Source organism: Ovis aries, chromosome 14 (assembly GCF_016772045.2).
Source record: "Ovis aries strain OAR_USU_Benz2616 breed Rambouillet chromosome 14, ARS-UI_Ramb_v3.0, whole genome shotgun sequence".
Taxonomy (NCBI): domain Eukaryota; kingdom Metazoa; phylum Chordata; class Mammalia; order Artiodactyla; family Bovidae; genus Ovis; species Ovis aries.
The window spans coordinates 57636272-57660555 of NC_056067.1; the positions used below are offsets into that span (position 1 = coordinate 57636272).

At 47.6% G+C, this 24284-nt stretch overlaps 2 protein-coding genes and 1 long non-coding RNA gene across 9 annotated transcripts in view; 1 reads left to right on the forward strand and 2 right to left on the reverse strand.

The window, feature by feature from the left end:
- LOC105601982 (uncharacterized) overlaps window positions 1-841 on the reverse strand; it is an 8765-nt gene extending 7924 nt beyond the window's left edge. For 3 of the 4 annotated variants that reach the window (XR_009596388.1, XR_006055973.2, XR_009596387.1), the window contains exon 1: window positions 305-747. This is a non-coding gene — a long non-coding RNA (uncharacterized LOC105601982). Of the gene's footprint in view, window positions 1-304 lie in introns of all 4 variants that reach the window. The other variant, XR_006055972.2, reaches the window with a different exon arrangement.
- LOC105601981 (cytoplasmic tRNA 2-thiolation protein 1) overlaps window positions 1-3184 on the forward strand; it is a 6471-nt gene extending 3287 nt beyond the window's left edge. For all 3 annotated transcript variants that reach the window (XM_042231061.1, XM_042231062.1, XM_027977513.2), the window contains one exon: window positions 690-3184. In XM_042231061.1, coding sequence (XP_042086995.1) covers window positions 690-1225 — 536 coding nt within the window. In that variant the 3' untranslated portion in view covers window positions 1226-3184. The remainder of the gene's footprint in view (window positions 1-689) is intronic.
- Window positions 3185-7526: 4342 nt separating this feature from the next.
- SIGLEC5 (sialic acid binding Ig like lectin 5) lies at window positions 7527-22839 on the reverse strand. Of its 2 annotated transcripts, none has more exons than XM_060398819.1 (9): window positions 22761-22839; window positions 22273-22662; window positions 21790-22059; window positions 21502-21549; window positions 20477-20689; window positions 20108-20392; window positions 19792-19978; window positions 18636-18717; window positions 7527-8642 (listed from the first exon to the last, which is right to left on the reverse strand). In XM_060398819.1, exons 1-9 carry the CDS (start codon window positions 22798-22800, stop codon window positions 8448-8450), a joined length of 1710 nt encoding a protein of 569 aa, XP_060254802.1. In that variant the 5' UTR covers window positions 22801-22839; the 3' UTR covers window positions 7527-8447. The 2 variants fall into 2 exon arrangements, with proteins under 2 accessions (XP_060254802.1, XP_027833285.2); XM_027977484.3 differs by having other exon boundaries at window positions 19792-19882; window positions 20477-20731.
- Between the last annotated feature and the right edge of the window lie 1445 nt (window positions 22840-24284).

Sequence of the window (24284 nt, forward strand, 5' to 3'; positions counted from 1 at the left end):
GCTGAGTGGGTCCTTAGATGAAGGACCAAAAGGGGGATTGGGAGAGATTCTGAGCAGAGGAAACGGCAAAGGCCCTCAGGAGGGAAAGTATGGCCGGGTTGAGAAGCCCTAGGACCCATTTTTACTATAGACTCAAGTATGAGAATTCCATAGACAGAAGTGCCTGGCAGGCTCCATGGGGTCACAAAGAGTCGGACACGACTTTCTCACACACACACACACACACACACACACACAAGATGACAAGTTGCAGAATAAATTGAGCTTCAATTTTACGGTGACTGTTGTGTAAATGGGCACTTACTTCCTCCCGGTCTTCTAAACACCATGATCTGCATTCCCAGAGGCACTTGTGTCAACAGCCCACTTGAGAGTCTCCATCAAAGGCCATTTGGACGTCTACGCAGTCTGAAGTACACTTTTCACTGAGATTGAAATGAGATTTGTTGCGTAAAGCACTTTTCCTCGATACATGAAAGGGCGCCTAGCACGGGGCCTGGTCTGCGATAAGTAGGGGTTAAGTGAGGCACCCCGGGTTGCTCCACGGGAGCCTGGGTGCGTCGCCCTCTCGTTTCTCGCCGGGTCCCCCCGCAGCCTCCCCGAGGCCGTCCCGGGGTGCCCCGGGGTCTCCTCCCGCGGCCCCGCCGGCCCCGGCCCCCTCCTCACGGCTCCTGTCTCCCCTCTCCCAGGACACAACGCGGACGACATGGCGGAGACGGTGCTCATGAACTTCCTGCGGGGCGACGCGGGCCGGCTGGCGCGGGGCGGGGGCCTGGGCTCCCCGGGCGAGGGGGGCGCCCTGCCGCGCTGCCGCCCGCTGCAGCTGGCCTCGCAGAAGGAGGTGGTGCTGTACGCGCACTTCCGCCGCCTCGACTACTTCTCCGAGGAGTGCGTGTACGCGCCCGAGGCCTTCCGCGGCCACGCGCGCGACCTGCTCAAGATGCTGGAGGCGGCGCGGCCGTCGGCGGTGCTGGACCTGGTGCACTCGGCCGAGCGCCTGGCGCTGGCCCCGGCCGCGCGGCCCCCGCCGCCCGGCGCCTGCTCCCGCTGCGGGGCGCTGGCCAGCCGCGCGCTCTGCCAGGCCTGCGCGCTCCTGGACGGCCTGAACCGCGGCCGGCCCCGCCTGGCCATCGGCAAGGGCCGCCGGGGGCTGGACGAGGAGGGGCCGCCGCGGGAGCCGCAGCCGTCCCGACCGCCGACTTCCGAGCCGGTCCCCGACTTCTAGACTCCAGTTCCCCGCGGGGATCTGGCGCCGTGGGGGCGCGGGACCGCCTATAAATGACACGGAATGAACCCGCGTTACCTGAGCCCGGGCTTCGTGTGCAGCTGGGAGAGAGACGGAACGTGTTACCTGCGATCCTGCAGACGCTGGGGCTCTGGGCTCCTGGGGCTGAGGGCCAGGGACTCCTGCGCCTCAGAGAGGGCAGCACTAAACGACCTTCCATTCCTGAGCGAGTGGGAATTAGGGGGCTGTTTGCCTGTACCGCTGTGGGGTTCTGGACGTGCTCAGATAGCCCTAACGCTTCTCGATCGCCTACTGCCCACCTGATGTTCGTGTTTGCCTGTAGTAGGATAAGCACCGGAGAAGGCAATGGCACCCCACTCCAGTACTCTTGCCTGGAAAATCCCATGGATGGAGGAGCCTGGTAGGCTGCAGTCCATGGGGTCGCTAAGAGTCGGACACGACTGAGCGACTTCACTTTTACTTTTCACTTTCGTGCATTGGAGAAGGAAATGGCAACCCACTCCAGTATTCTTGCCTGGAGAATCCCAGGGATGGGGGACCCTGGTGGGCTGCTATCGGGTCGCACAGAGTCGGACACGACTGAAGTGACTTAGCAGCAGCAGCAGTAGCAGCAGCAGGCTAAGCACAACCACGCCGCTGGATGGACATGCCAGTTACAGCGCTCCTGGTGTTTCTGTGTGAGCGCTGTGTGTACTGCAAGCGCTGAGCCATCTCATTTCACCCGCAACACGATCTCATTGGCTGTAGCCCGAGGCCCATCACTGGCCTGAGGTCACCTCTCTGGAGCCCCACCTGGGGACTCACGCCCAGGTCCACCAGGGAGGGGCTCTTCAAGACGGTGGAATTAGTCCTTATACCCACTACCACCTGAATCTCTGATGGATGAAGAGCAACTGGGGCGGCTCTCCAGACTTCAGGTTCCAGAGGCAGAGCTGGGTGAGCTTGGGTCAGTGACTTAACCTCTCGGATCTTCCATTTGCTCCGCTGAAAATGGAATCAAGGCCTCGCACCAAAGCACTGTTGTGAATATTTGATAAAGCGCTCAATAAATGCTGTCCGACTTGGCTGGTCACACGAAGGTTTGGCCACCAGGGGGCGCTCGATTTTTGGAGTTTCTGCCCTGCCGATCCAGACAGGCGTGAGGCTCGGAAACTGCCTGCCTGAAGCCTGAGGAGGCATGGGGTCCTCAGTCCCACCTCCAAGCTTTGCTGGGCTGCTCCTTTGTTAGAAATGCCCTCCTTTCCCATCTTCCTGCTCACATCCTCCAGGAGCCTCCTGGAAGTGTCCCTGAATCTCTTCTCCCACCCTGCCCAGCCTAGGACATCGGGACTCTCCCAAACACCGGCTGCTGGGTCCTGTCCTCATCGTGTGGCCATTCAGCCCTTTGGGGTCTTGTTCTCCCTAATTGAACTGAACTCTGGGGACAGAAACCAGATGTGTGTTTCCACTGGATAACAGAACATCATTCTTTCCACATTTATGGAGCCCTTGATGTCTGCAAGGGCATTTCTAGACATCTGTGGGAGAGAAAATTTAAAAAAAATTAAAACCATTTGGTCGCGGAGTTTACAATCTTGTGGGAGAGAGGTAATAGGTAAATACGTAATATGAAGTCATGATGATGGGTGCTATGAATAGGAAACAAAACAACCTAAGGGGAAAGGGAGTGAAGAGTCCTATTTTAGTTTTGAGAGGCCAAGGCCTCTTTGAGAAGGTGACTTTTGAGCAAAGACTGAAATAAAGCAAACAAGGGGCTTCCGTGGTGGTCCAGTGGATAATACTCAGCACTCTCAATGCAGAGGGCCTGGGTTCGATCTCTGGTCAGAGAACTAGATCCCACATACCACAAGGAAAGATCCCATGTGCCCTAAGACTTGGTGCAGCCAAATAAATCTTTAAAACAGTACCAAATAAAGCAAACAAGGTTTCCAGCCTTAATGGAATATCTCATGTCAGTAACACTTCCACTAAGACCAACTAGGAACACACACACACACACACACACACACACACAGACACACACACACGCTATTTGAACACATCAAACAGCTATCAAGGCAGCTAAGAGCCCAGAAAAAAGAGCAGCTCGTTCAGCAGGAGGGGCCAGAAGGCAGAGAAAGCAAGCAGAAAGCATAAGCTAAGCTGAGCTGAACTTTCAGTAGCAACACAGGGCTGGAGACAGAAATGAAGTGTGGGGCCAACGAGGCAGGCAGGACTGGAGGGGCCAAAATACTGGGCAGAAGGGAAGAGCATTAGGATCAGCCCATCGTGAGGAATGGTTGTGACAAGAGACAATCCCTTGCCAGCTGGGTGTCCTACCCCCTCACCAGACCCTAGCATGGGGTTCAGGATCTCCTTGTGCCTTGACTCCAGGGTTGCAAGGATGCAAATGTCAGGTATTAGGGTCAGCACCGAGGAGGGACAGAGAGAACCAGCACCTAGGAGGGACAGAGAGAACCAGAGCTCAAAAAGCATGACAATAACGAGAGGCTGAAACTGGGAAGTGAGGTGCTGGCTCCAGCCCAGAATTAGATGTGGTGTTTCCAGGTTTCTGGGGTCAATTTGGGTTCAGAAAGCCGCTGGATCTGTAGATGGCTCTAAGTCGATTCTCAGGTTTCTAATGAGTCCTGCAATCACGCCTTGAGAATGAGTTCTAACCTCTTATCAATTCCTCCAGTCCCAGAAAACCTTCCCTCTTTATAGCATCTATCGAATCTTCCTCCCCTTACCCCACTACTACTTTTTCCTGACCTTGCCTGGCTTTCTCTACTCTTCATAATTCTCTGTGCAGTGGTCCATTGAGGCCCCAAGATCCTTTCCCCACTCTGAATATTTACCGTTCATGTAGAATGAAGGAAAACTTAGAATTTACTTTTGTGACCTATCAGTTAAACCAGATTTCTGAGACTTCATTCCTTTATTTAGGCTGAATCAGGACTTGGCAGACCACCAGGCATAGAAAATGATCATAACCATGTTCTCTATCATCCAGAGTCCCATGGAAGTAGGACAAAGGGGTTAAAAACAAGCGCAGAATATCAACCTACTGGAAAGTGAGGGGAGAAAGAGGAGAAACCTGACCCAGAAGATTTTCTGCTAAGGGTGAGGGTAGTCAGTCCTGAGGGAAAGGAACTCAGTGGCCTGTGAGAAATGCATTGTGTCTCTGAAGCTAAGTCCCCTAACCCCCTGGAAGAGGAGGTTTTCAGGGTAGACTGAGGAGGAGCTTGGCTGTCCCCTGCCCAGCACCTCTGTCCTGAGGGACAGAAGGTCATCAGTCCCGTTTCCCAGCCCTCTTTCTTCTGCATTTGAGACTAGTCGAGGATCTGCCCCCAGGGGGCACTCCAATCACCTTACCAGACCCCTGGAGCGCCTAGCTGAAGGGTTGTCGCTGTCCATGGTCCTGGAGCGTAGCTGGGGTCCCAGTAATGGACACTAGAACTATTAACTACTCACAGCCACTTGATAAAGTTTAGGAAATAATTTATCCTTGTTTAGGTGATTGTTTTGTGTTGTGGGCGTGTACTCGCCAAGGCCCACACTACTTGGTGAAAGTGCAAGTCACCCAGTCGTGTCCAGTTCTCTGCGACCCCACGGTCTATACAGTCCATGGAATTCTCCAGGCCAGAATACTGGAGTGGGTAGCCTTTCCCTTCTCCAGATCTTCCAAACTCAGGGATCGAACCCAGTTCAGTTCAGTCACTCAGTCGTGTCCAACTCTTTGCGACCCCATGAACTGCAGCATGCCAAGCCTCCCTGTCCATTACCAACTCCCAGAGTCCACCCAAACCCATGTCCATCGAGTCAGCGATGCCATCCAGCCATCTCATCCTCTGTCGTCCCCTTCTCCTCCTGCCTTCAATCTTTCCCACCATCAGGGTCTTTTCAAATGAGTCTGCTCTTCGCATCAGGTGGCCAAAGTACTGGAGTTTCAGCTTCAACATCAGTCCTTCCAATGAACACCAGGACTGACCATTTTTAGAATGGACTGGTTGGATCTCCTTGCAGTCCAAGGGACTCTCAAGAGTCTTCTCCAACACCACAGTTCAAAAGCATCAATTTTTCTGTGCTCAGCTTTCTTTATAGTCCAACTCTTACATCCATACATGACCACCGGAAAAACCATAGCCTTGACTAGATGGACCTTTGTTGGCAAAGTAATGTCTCTGCTTTTTAATATGCTGTCTAGGTTGGTAATAACTTTCCTTCGAAGGAGTAAGCATCTTTTAATTTCATGGCTGCAATCACCATCTGCAGTGATTTTGAAAAATCAAAGTCAGCCACTGTTTCCCCATCTACTTGCCATGAAGTGATGGGACCAGATGCCATGATCTTCGTTTTCTGAATGTTGAGCTTTAAGCCAACTTTTTCACTCTCCTCTTTCACTTTCATCAAGAGGCTCTTTAGTTCTTCACTTTCTGCCATAAAGGTGGTGTCATCTACATATCTGAGGTTATTGATATTTCTCCTGGCAATTTTGATTCCAGCTTGTGCTTCTTCCAGCCCAGCATTTCTCATGATGTACTCTGCATAGAAGTTAAATAAACAGGGTGACAATATACAGCCTTGATGGAACCCAGGTCTCCCGCATTGCAGGCAGATTCTTTACCAGCTAAGCTACCAGGGGAGCCCTTGGGGCCAGCGCCTAAAAAGATTCCTCGACCAGAGCCAGTGTTGTAGATGGGCTGGCCCCTGTTCTTATTATGACTGCAAGATACACTTCAGCAAAAACTATCAAGAAACTTTGAAAAAAGCAAGGCTTACTGCTCACAGGTCCTGGAGGATACATAGCACACCTGAAGGCCAGGTGAAGGAGGTGGGAGAGAGCATGGATCCTCAGCTCTGCCTTTATTGGGGTACACGGTGGGATCCCTGGGGTATCGTTGGTTCACTTTTATCGGCAAATTTAAAACATAGGAACTGGAATTAGAGTGTAAGAAGGGAAAAACAGGGTCACACAAGAGTCAGTTATCTAATTCACCCAGAGCTTTCTAAATGGGAACTTCAGGGACTTCTCTGGCAGTCCCGTGGTTAAGGCTTCTCCTTCCAATGCAGGTTGGTGTATGTGTGTGTGTGTGTGTGTGTGTGTGTGTGTGTGTGTTCAATCTCTGGCTAGGAAGCTAAGATCCCATATGCTTTGTGTCCAAAAACCAAAATATAATACAGAAGCAATGTTGTAACAAATTCAATAAAGATTTTTAAAATTGTCCCCATCAAAAAAAATAAAAGCCTTAAAAGGGAACTTCATGGGTGGGGCCACCTGGCTCTTTAAAGTCATAGCTGTCAATATGTTTATTTGAGATGAATTATTTGAGCTGGATGCCTCTGAAATGGATGCCTGGGCAATCAAAAGTTTAATGTCAGGCATTTACATCAAAAAAAAGCTTAAGCTTATTGTTAGGCACTCACACTACACAGGTGTTGGTGAAATACTATTTTTGCATTAGTGCCTTTAAAAATTAATTAATTCAATTTTAGAGGAGGGAGGATAAGAGCTCATACTCTCAATCCAAATCTGTCCATGAGCTCAGGTTTGAAGAATGAGATGGTGGAAACAGATAAAAGCCAGGCAGCATGACCTCCAGGAAAGAGATCTCAAATTGCAAAGACATTTGTATGAACCAGCCTGGAAGGCATAAGGAAGAATGGGCCAAGAGGAGAGGGTTGGTGAGTAGATAGCAGTGAGGTCAACAGTCAGTCAGTCAGTTCAGTTGCTCAGTAGTGTCCAACTCTTTGCGACCCCATGGACTGCAGCACGCCAGGCTTCCCTGTCACCAACACCCGGAGCTTGCTCAAACTCATGTCCATCGAGTTGGTGATGCCGTCCAACTATCTCATCCCTCCTCTTCCTGCCTTCAATCTTTTCCAGCATCATGGTCTTTTCCAACGAGTCAGTTCTTCACATCAGGTGGCCAAAGTATTGGAGTTTCAGCTTCAGCTTCAGTCCTTCCAATGAACACCTAGGACTGATCTCCTTTAGGATGGACTGGTTGGATCTCCTTGCAGTCCAAGGGACTCTCAAGAGTCTTCTCCAATACCACAGTTCAAAAGTATCAATTCTTTGGTGCTCAACTTTCTTTATAGTCCAGCTCTCTATAGACAGTTTTAGTGTGGTGCTAAGAGGGGATAGGTTTGTTCAGGAGAGTCGAGGTCAGCTCTCTGGCTGTTGGAAAGATCCCTTTAGGGGATATAAATGAAATAACGAAGGGACTGGATGTCAGCGGGTGAAGAAATATACTGGAAGAATGGACAGATAAAAGTAAGGCAAGGAGATAACCCCAGAGAGATTATAAGATGCTGTATTATGAACCGAATGCCAGGCTGAGGGGCTAGTCTTTCCCTGGGGAGACTCCAAAGAGTTTCGGGATGGAGAATGACATCAATAAGTTGCCACTCTGTCCTCTATTCCTGGTGTAAAAAATGAATAAACTGAAGCCTCAATTAGAGTCCAGAAGGGGGCGCTCTCACTGGCAGTGATGATACCAGAGCCCAACAGGAAGAACGAAGACTCCTTCCTTCCTGGCAAGGACTCAGCCAATCAAAAGCCATGGACTCACTGTTTCCTCTAGCCCTCAACTTCCTTCGCTCCTCTATAAAAGCGGTCTCCTTCCCTCCTTCAATTGGAATTTGCACATGGCTCTCCATGGTTGCAGACCCCAAGCTGCAATTCTGGGCTAATGCCAAATTAAACTCATCTTTGCTGGGAAATAGCTGGCTGTCCACTTGTTTCAAGTCAACACTAGTCACCCTCAGAAGAACTTGATGGATGGACCTTTCTGTTCAGGAAGAGGAACTGGACACTAGGCACACGCCATGTGATGGGACCTCTGTTCATTGGTTATAATATGTTCTTCCTTTTCTTCCTTTGAGGTTTTCCCCCTTTATTTTTTTTTTCTTTTATATGTTCTTTCTTTAATGTGCACCAACTTGGAGGTAAGACACATGATCTCTGATTTACAGAACAGAAAACCGAGACACAGAGAGGTGGACTGAATTGCTTGATGACAATGCTTTAGGAAGTGCTGGAACCTGCCTGTGACCCTGTTTCTCTAATCCCATCACCTGTCTACTTTCTGCTCTACCTGGGGACACTCATACAGGAGTTAAATATTGCCATCAAGGCTTCATCAACTAGTCCCTGACCTCTCCTTGTCCCCATAGATGCTGTGGTTCCCCCAGCTGGGGCCAAGGTCTGGATGAGTCCTCATTGGCTCGTTTTGATCTCAGAGTACTCGGTGCTGGTGGCCTCCTGGTCTTGAGGCTCCCGAGATGTCATCTCATGAAAGTTGAGGGAGGCATAATGGAGCTCTTCCTGTTCCCCTGGGGGTGGGGCGTCCTCTGCAGGGGACAGCACCATCTGGTCAGGGGGGCTGTCTGGGCAAGGCTTTTGCCTGGAACCCTGAGGAAAAGGGAGAAAAAGGAGTCAGAGAAGGAGTAAGCAGGCATGAGCCCCAAAGGAAAGTTCAGCAGATGGGACGTTTATTCATTCATCTTATTTCTCACATGCTTCCTGTGAACTCAAATATTCACTCATTCATTTATAATTTTGTCAAGATTGACTGGGCTGTATTGCAGGCTTATGAATCCTACTTAACCTTCACAGAAACCCAGTAGGAGTGATATTCTTATTATTCCCATTTTACAGGTAGGAAAATTGAGGTGGGGGAGAGGTGAAGTAACTTGCCCAAGGTCACTCCTCGAGTGGATGGCAGAGCCAGGATTCAAACCCAGGCCTGCTGTTTTCTTGACAGTGTACCCTGTACCAAGTCCTGGGGTGAGAGGCCAAATGAGCAGTGTGAGAAAACAGACATAGACCCTGACCTCAGGCAGCTTGCAGTTGGCCAGGAAGACTGGATTAGAGACAAGTAAACACAGCTAAATTCTAACTCTGGTGTGACTTATGAACTAGTTTATGCAGAAACCAGAAGAGATGGCAATTCTGGTTCTTGGACCTGGGTCCCATAAAACAAAAATGAAAATAAAGCAAGACCCAAGTCTCCAAGAAAAGAGGGTACCCAGACACTAGTATGCCATTCTCTTTTCTCCAAGTCTGTCCACACACACCATCATGCTATAGACGAGTGTGTCAAAAGCAACATTAGCCTTCAAATAGTAGCTCAAAAAGAAAAGAAAAAGAATTCCAGGTTAGGAAAAACCAGTTTCACAACCTCAGAAAAAAAAATAGCATATCTAGACAGAGCTGTCCATATTGCATGAGCAGGATGAAATCACAAAACAGCTAGGTGTATTGACCCTTCTGTAGCCGAAGAGGGAGAAATAAGACCATGTGTCTAAATAGCCTTACCATATATTAAGAGGGGGTTGAATTTATCCTCATAAGACAACATGGGCGTCCCAGGTCATGCTAGTAGTAAAGAATCCACCTGCCAGTGCAAGATGCAGATTCCATCCCTGGTCAGGAAGGTCCCCTGCAGGAGGAAGTGGCAACCCACTCCAGTATTCTTGCCTGGAAATCCCATGGGCAGAAGAGCCTGGTGGGCTGCAGTCCATGGGGTTGCAAAGAATCAGACACGATCAGGTGACTGAGCATGCATAAGACCAGATGCAGCTCAGATGAATAAACAGGAGAAAGCACTAAGTTCATTCCTTCATCCAACACCTCTTGCTGAGTGCTGGTTATGAGCTAGGTGCCATTAAGTGCTGTTCTTTCAAATGAGGATATATGAGGAAGCGAAACAGCCCGAAAAACCTGCTTGCATGCCCAGTTCCTTATTAGAGAGGGGTATAGTGACATTAGGTAAGAGTTGTTAGCAATTTCCCATGACCTAGGCATATTTCTAAGCACTTCTTGTAGCAACCCAATGAAACAGGTACCAGCATAGCAATGGCCTCCTTTCCAGAAGAGAAAATAAAGAAGCAGAGAGGTTAACTAACTTGTCCAAGGTCACACAGCTTGGAAGTGGTTGAGTCCAGGACTTGGACACAGGAGGATGAGCTCCAGGGACTATGCAGCTCATTGCTTTACTATTCTGCCTACAGTATCAAAGTTACAGAAAAGTTGAGAGAGTCGACTTATCAGGAAAAAAAACCCTGATGCTGCAAAAGATTGAAGGTAAAAGGAGAAGTAGGGAGAGAGGATGAGATGGTTAGATAACACCACTGGCTCAATGGACATGAATTTGAGCAAAGTCCGGGAGATAGTGGAGGACAGTCCATGGGGTGCTGCGGTCCACGGGGTCGTAAAGAGTCTGACACGACTTAGTGGCTGTACAACAACAACAACAACAACCTAATGGGGAAAACAAAGCTCTATCAGGGTTCCTGTCAGGTAGTGAATTCACACATACCACTGGCTCTGTTCACCAAGATCCAACAATCAAAAACTATAGACGGAACTATGGGATGACAAAATTTTATAATCAATTGTCGATTGATTAATCACCCTGAGGTTCCTGGGGGGAAGTAAAAGCTAATTTGAACACATGGGGCTGGGGAGGTGACATGCTACAGCCCAGGGCTAGGGAAGCTGGCTTGATGACGGGAGGAAGAACAGGTTCCCTCAGATGTGCTTGAATTCTGCTCCTTTCTCTCCTCCACCCTCGCCTTAGGACAATCATTGCCTGCAGAATTCAGAGAGCATGGACAAGACGGTAATGTGCATGTGTCCAGAGGTAAATGGTGGATGAGCACCGAAGGCTCCCTGGGGTGAAGAGAAGGAGAGATGCCGTGGAGCCTCACTGGCCTTTGGGACTCTTGTCCTCCCTTTCTTCTTTCCAAACTGCAGAGTCTTGTGGATCAAAATCCAGAGATTTTGGATCAAAATCCAAAGCTCCTTCTCCCTGAGGTTGGAAGGCAAAGGGGTGACTTACACTGCTTTTTCGGCGGTGGGGGTGGGGGGCAGGAAGTGAGACTGGTGGAGAGTGGTTGCGGTGCCCGGAGCACTCCACCCTGCGACTGGCCCCCATCACTCCTTTGAGCCAACACAGGCCAGCATCTGCCCTTCACCTTCACCCAGTCAACAGTCCAGACCAAAAAGCTAACATCCCTGGGGAATATGCGCCCCCCACCAGGTCAGAGGACTGAGCACCTGCAAAGTGTAAATGTCCTGGAAGAAAAACCAACCAAAGGAGGCTGGGAACATCATGTACCTTCAAAATACAAGTATTAGAACACTTTGATCAAGAGTTTAAAACTAAGCATGATAAATGCACCAAGAGGAGTAAGTGCTGACGTTACATCATAAAGGTGAGAATAAGAAATTACGCTACTTTCTCAATCTCTCCCATCCTCTCCTTTGCCAGCAGTGTCCAACACGAGTCTGTTCTCTCTCTGTATTCTCATAGGTAAACTAGATAGCAAGTGGGAAGTTGTTGTATAACACAGGGAGCTCAACCTGGTGCTCTGAGACAACCTAGAGGGGCGGGAGGGAGGTTGAAGAGGGAGGGGACACATGTACACTTGTGGCTGACTTACATTGTTAAATGGCAGAAACCAATACAACATTGTAAAGCAATTATCCTCCAAATAAAAAAAAAAAAACAGTCACTCAGCAACGATGTACTATCTCAGAATGGTGACATATTGTAACTAGACAGCGTGATGATCATTTTTGAAACAGAAATATCGAATCACTTATACTTCAAAAACGAAGAAACAAGCAAACCCTCAGAAAAAGAGATCAGATTTGTGGTTACCAGAGGCAGAAGGTGGGGATGGGGAAACTGAATCAAGGTGGTCAAAAGGTACAAACTTCCAGTTTTAAGATAAATAAGTATTAGAGAGATAATGTAGAACATAATCATTAGAATTAACTCTGCTGTATGTTATATATGGAAGTTATTCAGAGTAAATCCTAACTGTTCTCATCCCAAGGAAAATATTTTTTTTCTATTTCTTTAATTTTTTATTTATAGGAGATGATGGATGTTCACTAATCTTATTAGGCTAGTCATTTCATGATGTATGTAAATCAATTCATTATTCTGTACACCTTAAACTTATACAATGCTGTATGTCCAATATATCTCAGGAAGACTGGAAAAGAAAATTATACACATCAGTAATTATGTACATAAAATGTAGAACCAGAAGTTATGTAATCATGTAAGTTACATAAAAAGGAAATGTGTGTGCAGTTCTGTAAAACATGGAAATATGAGGTCTGAGATATAAAAATAGGAAGAACCCAATGGTGGGATGCAGAACAGAATGAATACAATTCAAGTGCATCAGGGAGCTGGAAAAACCTTTGAAGTCTCCCATAGAAGGAAGCAGGGGAGGATGAAGACCAGAACACATGAAAATAAAAGTTATGAATGATGAAGGAAATAGAAAATCTCAACATTCAGATGATAATAGTCCCCAGATGACATGCTTTCTCGGGGGGCCACACCCCCGGCATGTGGGATCTTAGTTCCGTGGCCAGAGAGCAGACCTGTGTCTCTACACTGGGAGCATGGAGTCTTAACCACTGAACCACCAGGGAAGTCCCAATAGTCCCCAGATGAGATAAAAATGAAACCAAAAGCGGAAGAGATGTTTGGACAAAAATAGTGGAGATAAAATTGTCAGAATTACAGAAAAAGTGAACCATGTCAGCACAAAGTACCTCGCAAACACAAGGAAAAGCCCACAACCAAATAAAGTACAGTTCATCTCAAGACTGTCAAAACCAAGGAGAAACATGCAAATGTTTCCAGGGAGAATGACTGGATTACCTGCCACTGTGTGAGACTTGAGACCTCTAACAGGGATACCAGGTACAAGAAACAGTGAAGCAAGTGTTCAGAGTATCCAAAGGAAATCACCTTGATCCTGGAATTGAGAGCCTACCAAATGAAATTCAATTGTGGGGGCATAAAAATATTTCAGATACAAGTCTCGATATAGGAAATACCAAGTTAAAAACACATTAGGAGAAAGAACTCAAATACAAAGAATGCAAATAAAAATAAGAAAACTAAGAAACCACACGCAGTGAATATAAGATACAAAGGTGATCAGATCACCTCAGTGAAATGTGTAGCTGTGTATTTTTTTCTTAATGACCAGAGAATAGAAAAATGTTGAGTGTGTTCATAATTATGCAGAATAAAAACTGGAGATCTAGAGAAAGAACCAGCGTGGCCGTAGAAGGTGGATGGAGGGGACACCAAAAGATATAAAAGCACTCGAGTTCTTTTTTGTTAGGTGTAAGACAGAGCTGTCACTTTTTTTTTAATAAGAGAGGAGAAAATGAAATGTTGAAAAAAATGGAACCAAGCAAAAGGAGAAGAGAAAATAGCACAAAGAAGTCCACGTATATCAAGAACAATAAATACAATAAATACAAATAGCGTGAACTTGACACAGGATGTCAAGTTGGATTTTCAAATACCTGGTTATAGGGCTTCCCTGGTGGCTCAGTGGTAAAGAATCTGCCTGCCAATGTAGGAGACACAGGTTCGATCCCTGAGTCCAGGAAGATCCCACATGCCTCGTGGCAAATAAACCCTTGCACCGGAAGTACTGAGCCTGTGCTCTAGAGGCCGAGATTCACAACAAGAGAAGCCATTGCAATGAGAAGCCTGTGTACACAGCTAGAGAGTAGCCCTTGCTGGCCACAGCCAGAGAAAAGCTTGTGCAGAGCGAAGACCCAGCACAGCCAAAAATCATAAATAAAATTAAGAAAAAACAAAACATACTATTCAAAAGAATCATTGCTAAAGCATTAAAAAAAAAAAAAAGTTAGAGGTGGGTGGGGAGAGGAAAGGATGGAAAAATACCAGATATCTAACCAACCAATGACAAAGTGGTGTGTCTATCTTAAGATCTAACCAAATAGATTTGAAACAAAAAGTATCACTAGGAACAGAGACAACCACAAGTTGTGGTTAAACGTGAGAAGATACGATCCTATACACTTTTAATTTAAAAGTACATCATCTGTAAGAAATATATTTGATTGAACTCCAGGGGAAAATTGACAAGTAAACTATCATAAGAGTTCAGATAATGATAGTTTAGGAAGACCTATTAGTAAAGATTTGGATTTGAACAATACAATGAACACACACTGGCCTATTGACCTTAGTTGGAATTTATGAAATAGAAAAATATACATACTTCTTAAGCATATAGGAACTATTTACAGAAATTCTTCACATAACCAAGTCACAGATAAAGTCTCAACAAAGTTAAAAAGTAGGTATCATCAAAACAATGTGCTCTGACAAAACTCAATTTAGTTAGAATTTAAGGATGGAAAGATGTTTTAAAATCCCCATACATTTGGATTTTTTTATTAATATTTTTTTAAAAATTTATTTATGTGGCTGCACTGGGTCTTAGCTGCAGCATGTGGGATCTAGTTCCCTGACCAAAGATCGAACCTGGGCCCCCTTCATTGGGAGCTCAGAGTCTTAGCCAATGGACCACCAGGGAAGTCCCTATATTTGAATTTTTTAAAACCCCCAATAATTTAAGATTCCCCCAAAAAATCACAATAGGTTTTCGCAGTGTTTAGAACTGAATGGTATTAAAATAACACATTTCAAAATGTGTGAGGTGAAATTAAAGTGGTGTTCTGAGAGACATTTATCCATAAATACTTTTACCATGAAAGAAGGGTGCTATGTATTAATAAGCTAAGTTGTTGTTGCTTAGTTGCTAAGTTCTGTCTGACAAACTCTTTTGCCAGAGTACTATGAAGTGTAGCCATACCAGGCTCCTCTGTCCATGGGATTTTCCTGGCAGGAATACTGGAGTGGGTTGCCATTGAATCTTCCCGACCCAGGGATCAAACCCCAGTCTCCTGCGTCACAGGCGGATTCTTTACCACCTGAGTCACCAGGGAAGCCCCCAAAGGGGAATTAATCCTAATTAAACAATATGCAATTAAGAGAATACTACTCATAACCTTTTGTCAACAAATTATCAAACTTAGATGAAATGAACAAACTGTTATCTCTAAACTGTTATCTGTAACACACTGTGTGTTAATGGACACACAAAATGACTGAGTTAGAAAAACCACATATAAAGATAAGGGCAGACCCAGGCGGCCTATACGAGTAATACTTATTAATCATTCAAGAAGCAGATCACTTCAATTTTATATACTCTCTTTCAGATAATATTAATAGTAAAAATGGGAAGATTCTACAATTCCTCAATGTTATCTTGATACCCAAAGAAGAAAACAAGAGGAGAAAGGAAGACACTTCATGGCTACACTTCATTTTACTCTGGCATACAGATGCAGAAGTGCTCAACAAAATATTAACAAACTGAATCTACTAGAGTTTTAGAAAAAGAACAAAAAAACACTCACTGTGAACAATTTCATCTTTTCTCAGGAATGCTAGTTTCAAAATAAAAAATGTTGAACCGTTTCACTCACCACTGGTAACAGATTATAGGGAAAATCATATCAGTGGATATATCTGAAAAGTTCAACTGAGATGTATGATATAAACTTAAAGTTATTTAGTGATAGAAAAGAACTTCCTTAGCCTGATGAAGACTATCCATACAAGCCATGACAATTAAAAGCAAGAATATCACAAATTTTTCAGATGGTATCTTTATCTGAAAAAGGATGGTTCAGCAGGGTTACAAGTAAGATATAAGAATTTTCCAGCTACCCAAGCAACAAGAATCTAAATGACACTCAAGACCAATTTGAGATTTTTTTTAAATTACAAAATAAACCTTCACACTTAAAAAGAATTATTTTTCATTCTGCATATAGCAATGAGCAATCAGAAAAATGCATGTACAGTAGTAGAAATAACTAGTATTTAGGAAGAAAAAATTTTTTTTAATACTAGTTATTGTTATAGAGTAACTAGAATAGCAAAAGATAACCAAGACCTGTGTGAAGGAATTCTCCATCTTTCTTGAAAACATTTTTTTTTAAAGACTTAAATGAATAGAGTTAATCTATTCTCTTGGATTAGAAGACTTGAATTCACAAACAAATACATTCTTCCTGGATTGACCTATAGGTTCAATGCAATTCCAATCAAAACTCCAACAGGAGTGTTTTGGGGAACTTGACATACTGATTTTAACATTTAAATAGAACAGCAGAGGTCCAAGAATAGACAAGACAACCTTGAAAGAAGAATCTGGAGGAGAACTTGCTCTATCAGATACCAGGACTTATTTTGAGCTTATAGACTGTTGAATGTAGACACAGTTCTGACTCAAGGACACTAAAATTGATCATTGGAATAGAAGAGGTCACAGAAAGAGGACCACCCACGTGTGGAATTTTGATGAATGGCCCATCCTCAGGGGAGGAAGTGAAGGACTATTTTGCAAAAAAAGAAGGAATATATATAGGGCAACACTACACCACACAGAAAAATCAACTTCCCATGGATGAAGTCTTTAAATGGCAAAAGGAAAACAGAAAACTTTTAGTAGAAACTATCCTTGAATATCTTTCTACATCTTAAGATGGGAAAGAATTTCTTAAACCCCAAAGTTCTTATTACAATTAAGAACTTATCATCAAACGTCACCTTTAAAAAGGTAAAGTACAAGCTACTCACTGGGAGAAAATATTTACGATATATATAATCTATTAAAAAGCATAAACATGTATAAAGCTCTCAAATTTAATCAGAAAAGGTCAAACATTCAGTAGGAAAATGGGCTGTCAATGGGACCAGGCGTTTTATGGAAAAGATGTTCATATGCCACTGAAGCTGTAGAGAGATTTTCATCTTCATTGGTAACCAAGGAAATGCAAATCAACACCATAGTGAGAACGTGACATGACTGAAAAAAAAAAATTGAGGAAACCAAGTGTTGGAGAGATTATAGATCAACAGAATCTGAAAGGCATAGATGAGAATATGAGTGAACACAGTTGCTTTGGAAAATATTTGTCATGATCTTCTAAATAGGAACTTTACAGACCCTATGACCTAGTAATTAAATTCCTAAGCAATGCTAAAGGAAAACTCTTGCATGTGAATACAATGAGACACGAATAAGGAATGTTTGTAATTGCAACACCAGGAAACAACTCCAATGTCCATCAATAGGAGCTTAGATAATAGACATAATCGTAAAATGCATCATTGACAATGGGAAACTGCAACTTTGTGCAAAAACATGAGTGAATCTTTGCTATATAAGACGGTATCTACAAGGCAAGTCCAAGAAGCGTACCTGGCACATGACACCCTTGGAAGGTTCAGAAGCAATTAAACTAAAGAGTGTATATTTTGGGTAAACATATATGTGGTAAAACCAGCAACAAAAGATTCAAAGCAGTGGTTACTGGGGGCGGGTCAGAGTGGAAGGGTAGATGAAAGTTATATCGGTGTTTTAAGTCTCAGATTGGATGGTGGGTTTACATGTGTTTATCATATCATGTGTAACGATGAGTAAGTAAAAGTCAATACTGCTTGTTCCATTGATACTAGCTCGGTGATGAACAAAGCATTTTGGATAAATCCATTTAGGGCAACACAAGCTCAATTTTTAAAAAGGGAACAGGGGTCTTGCTGGACAGGGATGGTGTGAGAGAAAATTACAGCCCTCGTTCTCAAGGACTTTACTTATACGATGAGAAGGTAGAGACAGATCAACGCAGTGATGTTGTGTGATGTAACCCTGTGTCGGGGATGGACACAGGACTCAGTGGATGGAGAGAAGGAAGGGAGAAGACAAAGGTTCCCAGAGTAAGAGATGCTGACCTTGCAGCTGGAAGGAGGCAGCAAAGTGGATGGTTGATCTGCGAAAGGGAGGGCAGCTCAAGTAGTGAAGGGAAAGTTGCTCAGTCGTGTCTGACTCTTGGCAACCCCGTGGAGTGTATAGTCCGTGGGATTCTCCAGGCCAGAATACAGAGTGGGTAGCCATTCTCTTCTCCAGGATATCTTCCCAACCCAGGGGTTGAACCCAGGTCTCCTGCATTGCAGGTGGATTCTTTACCATCTGAACTACCAAGGAAGCCTAGTTCAGGTAGAAGTAACTGTATATTCAAAGGTCATAGGGTCTGTCTATTCAAAGGGAATAGATCTCTCTGGACACAGGGAGAAGGCCAGTGTAGCTGGACCCTAGGGCAGGACCAGTGGCTGGAGCAGCCGTCAGGAGAGACCCCAGGAAGGACATCATATATCAGACCAACGATTATGACTTGATTCTCTAAGCAAAGGGAGCAACAGCTTTGAGACTCCAGAATGGCTGGAAAGTACTGGTTCAGGGGGAGATAGTTCTGGCAGCCTGTATCCAGTAAAGAAGTGAACAGGCTCAGTGGTCAGCAGAGCACCATTGGGCCTGGGAGATGAAGGGGAAGAACGCAAGGGGAGCCAGCTCCCAGGTGTCTGCCTGGGGGAGCAGGCAGGAGCAGGAACTACTGACGGGCTTAGCCTGAGTCTGCCAAATGGACACGCCTGGGGCCCCCATGGCTGGAGAAGACGCCCGCATCACTCACCCAGGCGACAGTACCCATGACCGGGTCTTCATCCTCCACACCCTCTGGTCTCATGGCTGCCTGCTTTCTGCGGGATTTCAGTCTAAGAGAAGAAACCGGTGTGCTGCAGTCAGGGCGGCTCAGACAAAGGTGGGCAAGCTGCCCCCCACCACCCCCAATACGATGGCTCGGGCATCCAGACCCTGAAACAGTGGACCCAGAGGCCTTCCTGACACGGAAGTAAGCGCTTCATCTTCTTGGATGACCAGGACTTTGGCCAAGACTGAATTTCTATCACTAGAGACTCAACTTACAAACTTGTGCATGAATGTCATTATTATTGACACATGGTGGCCAAAACAACCCAAATGTCCATCAGTGGATGAACAGATGAGTAGAATGTGCTCCATTCATCCGAGGGAACATTGTTTGGAAATAAAAAAGAATGACGGAGACATCTCTGGTGGCAGAGGGGATGAGAATCTGCCTGCCAGTGCAAAGGACACAGGTTCGATCCCTGGTCCGGGAAGATCCACGTGGCTCTGAGCAACTAAGCCTGTGCGCCACAGCTTCTGAGCCTGTGCTCTAGAGCCCTCGAGCTGCAATTCTGGAAGCCCGCACACCTTAGAGCCTGCGCTTTGCAATCAGAGAAGCCACGGCAATGAGAAGCCTGTGTACTACAACCAAGACCCAGCACGGCCAAAAATTAATGAATTAATTTTTTTAAAAAACAGGAGTGAAGGACTGCCATGCATGAACCTTCAAAACATCACACAAAGTGAGAGAAGTCAGTCACCTGGGACTGCATATTTTATGATTGCCCTTATTTGAAATGTCCAGAACAGACAACTCTAGACAGATGGGAAACAGCCTGGCGGTTGCCTAGGGCAGAGGGTGGAACGGAGGGGATGATCACGGGTGTGGATTACCTTTTGGTTTCTCTTTCATTTGGGGCTAATGCAAAAATTCTGTCAAAATCACTGTCAAAGACACGCAGCTCTGAATAGACTAAAAGCCAATGAACTGTACACCTTAATGCATGGGAATTACATCTTGCTAAGGCTGTTACCCAACTCTGAACCTAATCTACACTTCTCCGCATTTCTGGGATTAAGGGACCTCTTTCCACACTCCCTGCCACACGCCTCCCTATACGTCCCCAAGAACACAGACTTACATGAAAAAGAAAAGGAGGCACAAGAACAGGCACAGCAGGGCCATGGCGCCAGCGCCTCCAAGAGCCCCAGCGACCAGGAATGCAGGCTTCCCTGCAGGGAAGACGGCCAGGGGATGATCACGCTCCCAAGATTCAGTCTCTTGCCCTCCCGCCTCCTTGCAGAACTTTCTGGAGAGCCTCTTCAGGCCTGAGAAGGAGCCTCCTGTCCTAAAAAGCACCTTCTGCCCTGACCCCAGCCCCTCTCCCCGCCAAGTATCATCTTCTAGGATCATAACTCCTGCCCCTCTAAGCCTCTTCCCCCCAACAGACTCCTGACCTGGCAGCAGCAGGACAGACCCGCTCCGGGCCCCATGGATGTTCAGAGCCTCGCAGCTGAGGCTGAGGCCGGAGCTGAGCCCTTCGTGGAGGCTCAGGGAGCTGTTGGCCCAGGGCCCAGCAGAGCTGGAGGTGACCTTGAAGGAGGCATTGCTGAAGTTCCCCTCCAGCAGCCCTTCGCCCAGCCGCCAGCGCAGGGAGGGGGCCGGCTGAGCTTGGGAGGAGCAGCTGCAGTGCAGACCCTCGTCCTCCTGGGAGCAGGAGGGGCCCAGCAGCTGTGGGGGGGCTGTGGGGAGAGATGGGAGGGATCAGGGGCACCCCTCCCCTCCCTGGAACCCCGATGTCCTTCTCCAGGGGACCCCACACTCACAGAACACAAAGAGGCTCAGGGAGGAATTTTGGGAGCCCAGCGGGTTCTGAGCCCGGCAGCTGAGCTCTGCTTCTGTAGTTTCTGAATACCGCAGCTCCAGGACCCCGGTGCTGGAGATGGGGGCAGCCTCCAGGGTGGGAGACACTTGGAACCAGCTCAGTTGTGCAGGGGGGTTGCTGTCAGCAACACACAGCAGCTGCAGCGCCTGGCCCTCTGAGATGAGAATAGAGGCGGTGTTCTGCAGAATCTTGAGGGCTTTGGGGGAAAGCACAGCGGGAGAGCTGGGGAAGGCTGAGGTCTCCTCCTCCCTCCTTCCCAGGATCTCCTGGCCTCACTGTCTCCTCCCCAGGCCAGCCAGCTGGGTTCTGTGTGGTCCCAGGGCTGGACCTTCCCACCCTAAGCAGGCTGAGCGAATGTGTCTGGGCCTGGTATCTTCAGGGGAGGCTTGGTGTCTCAGTGGGACAGACCTGGGCTGTTTGGTGGAAAGAAAACCCAGAGCCTAAGGCTTGAGATGTTGATTCAGTGAAGGAAGCAGGAGATGGGACTCAGGAGGCTTTTGTGGAAGAAAGCCACATAATAGAACATGGTGAAGGAAATGGGCCTTGAACAGGGTGTGTGCGTGTGTAAATGTGTGGGGTGTATGTGTGTGTGCCTGTGGGTATGTGTGCATGAGTGCACATGTATATGTCCATGAGTGTATGTGTGCATGGTGGGTGCCTGTGCTGTGGCTATAACTCTGTGTATATGTGTACATGTGTGATGTGATGTGTGTGCGCCTGTGTGTATGGGCGTTTCTGTGCGTGTCTCAGTGAATGTTTATGTGTATGTATTCTGTGTGTGTGCCTGTGTGAGTCTATGTGTGTACTGCATGTGTGTGTGGTCTAGTGCATGGGAGGTGGGGTGGGGTGGGGATTTTCTCCTTGCTCTTCCCATATCTGATCACATTCAAGCCCACTCCCCTGCCACCCCCTGGAGGCGGTCCCAGGAGCAGGACCCAGCCCTGGAGAGGAGAGGTCCTGTCCTACCTGTGATGTTTCTGAAGGAGAGGCTGATGCGGAGGTTCCTCGGGGCATCTGGGGCAGAAAGACATGGGCTTGTGCAGAGGGAGGAGTGGGGTGGAAACTGACCAGCACCCCAGGAGGGAACCAGGAAGGGGGGGCTGTCCTTCACGGCCACTCCCCACCTCAGCTCCCAGGGCGCAGACCCATAGAAGAGTGGGCTGGCCTTCTCTCTACACACTCACACACACACACACACACACACACACACACACCCCACCGCCCTCAGGGACCCCACCACCCCTCCACGCTCACAGGAGACGTTGAGCTGGACGGTTCTCTCCAGGGTCACCTGCGCTCCCTGGAGTGTCACCCGACAGGTGAGGTTGGTGCCGTGGTCCTGGGGCCTCGGGGTGAGGGTGAGCGCCGAGGAGTGGAGGGTGTCTGGGTTCATGGCATCAAGGGCATCTCCCGCCCAGGAGAACAGGAGAGGGTGTGGCCAATCACAGACCAGCGACAGGCTGCAGGTCAGAGGTGTGCGGCGGCCAGACTCCAGAGGCTCCAGGAACTGGATGTCGGGTTTCTCTGGAGAAAGGGAGATGAGGAGACAGAAGGAGATGCCTGGACGCAGGGCTGTGGGGACCCAGAGAGTCAGGGTCACAACTCATTCCCAGTTCTGTGTTTCTCCTGAACTCTCAAACCCCAAGACCTGGAGCAGGGAGGGCTCCTATACCCTGCTCCCCTTCTAATAGCGGAGTCTCCCTGGGCCAGGGTCCTCTCCTGGGGCCCCTGTCACACCTGTCACCTGCAAATTCAGCTTCTTCGCTCTGTAATTGTACTTCAAATTACGTCCTCTCTCCACTCGCAAGTAGTAGATTCCTGAGTCGCTCAGCCTGGCCTCTTGGATGCTCAGGGAGCAGTTGTTGTTGCTGGGGTCCCCAAGGAGGCGGAATCGGCCCCGGGTCTCTGACTTCACTTGTTTTGTTCGGTCGTTTGTGGCCACAGCATCATCGGATTGGCGGTCTCCTTCCCGGAACCAGTAGATGAAGGGTTCGGCAGAGGAATACGGCGGATATCTCGGAGGCCAGGGATAGGAGAAGGAGCAGGGCACTCGGACGTCCATGCACGCCTGTACCACCACTGATTCCTGCACTCGGAGCTCGTACCCTGGAAACTCCTGCAGGGCCCCTGGGGGACACAGAGGCTCAACTGCAGCTCCAGCCCCTCCCCATGCTTGACCCCTTCCTCCAGCCGGGAGCCCTGTTCCCCACCCCTCCCCCACTCACCCCCGCACAGCAGGGGCAGCAGCAGCAGCAAGGGCACCATGTCGGCATCCGCCAGCACAGAGCCAGTTCAGGTCCCTCTGCGGGGGAGGGAAGCGCCCCAAATGTGGGGAGGGAACGAGGAAGCCCCAACAGGAAGCCAGAGGGTGACGGAGACAGGGCCTTGGCCAAGCACAGAAGGGGAACTTGGACGCCCCAGGCCATGGAGGAGGGGCGGCCCTGAGGAGGCAGAAGGTCCCACCCCTCCACCCCACACCCCATGCCGCAGCCAGGGTCCTGAGGCCCCCAGAGGCCGAGAGGATTCACTGCACGTGGCTCTGACATGATTACCCGTCCAGTGATGCTCAGGTCCATGGTGGGATCCCCCAGCAGCCGGCACAACCAGAAAAGAGAAACAGGGTCCAGCCCTGGTCATCGGGTGGGACCAACCCTGCAACACAGAAACACTGGACTTTCCGGAAAAGAACACTGAAAGATTTCTCAAAACCATTCAGACTTGGGCAGGAAGACTCACACACGGTGGATGGTGGAACCCAGGAAGAAAAGCTGAGTGTGAAAAGCTCCTTTGCCCAGAAGGGTTTCCAGAACAGGGCACACGGGCTGTGCGTCTTCATGGATCTGAGGGTCTGTGGGACCAGCCGACCTGGACACAGGCCCACGCAAAGTGGGGTGGTAAAGGAAGAACTTTGCCCATTCAGCTGGGACCCCAAAGTCCAGACCTCACACAGAAACACAGTTCATGACCCCTCACTCTGGATGGCCTTCTTTTCAAAGCCACAGGAAGGCTTAAGTCATGTATGGAAAAAACCTGTGAACTTGCTGCCCTTTCGGGAAAAAATTCTTTAAGTTTCACAAGTTTGACTATGATCATAAACATTTTAGACACTTTCAGGAAGAAGCCATGGGACTGATGGAAAGTTTCTTTTATAGTTAGATAGAAATATTAATATATTTTTTACTTTTTTAAACTACAGAAACGAAAGGAAATGTCCGTCAATCGTGCCAGTGGAAATACTGCATCTTCTTTCTATTCTATTTTAGATATAATATAATTAATCTCACTTCCTCGTATAATGGGCTTCCCTGCTAGCTCAGATGGTAAAGAATCTGCCCTCAGTGTGAAGACCAAGGTTCGATTCCTGGGTCAGGAAGATCCCCTGGAGAAGGGAATGGCAACCCACTCCAGTATCCTTGCTGGGAGAATTCCATGGACAGAGGGCTCTTACAGGCTACAGTCCATGGGATCACAAAGAGTCAAACACAGCTAACTAACACTTTATGAGTAGACTGTTCATATTAATTAATATACATGATTATTCTCCCAAAACGAGGCAATCAAAGAGGATCAGACCAAAAGTATGGGGAACAGGTGTTATGCAGGTGTGATAGGTGTGCCTGACTTCTGAGAAAAGTGGTATGGTGGCCCAGTGCTTAGCACTCTGCACTCTCACTGCCTCTGGCCCAGCTTCAATCCCTGGTCTGGGAACTAAGACCCTACAAGCCCTCGGTCATGGTTGTAAAAGAAAA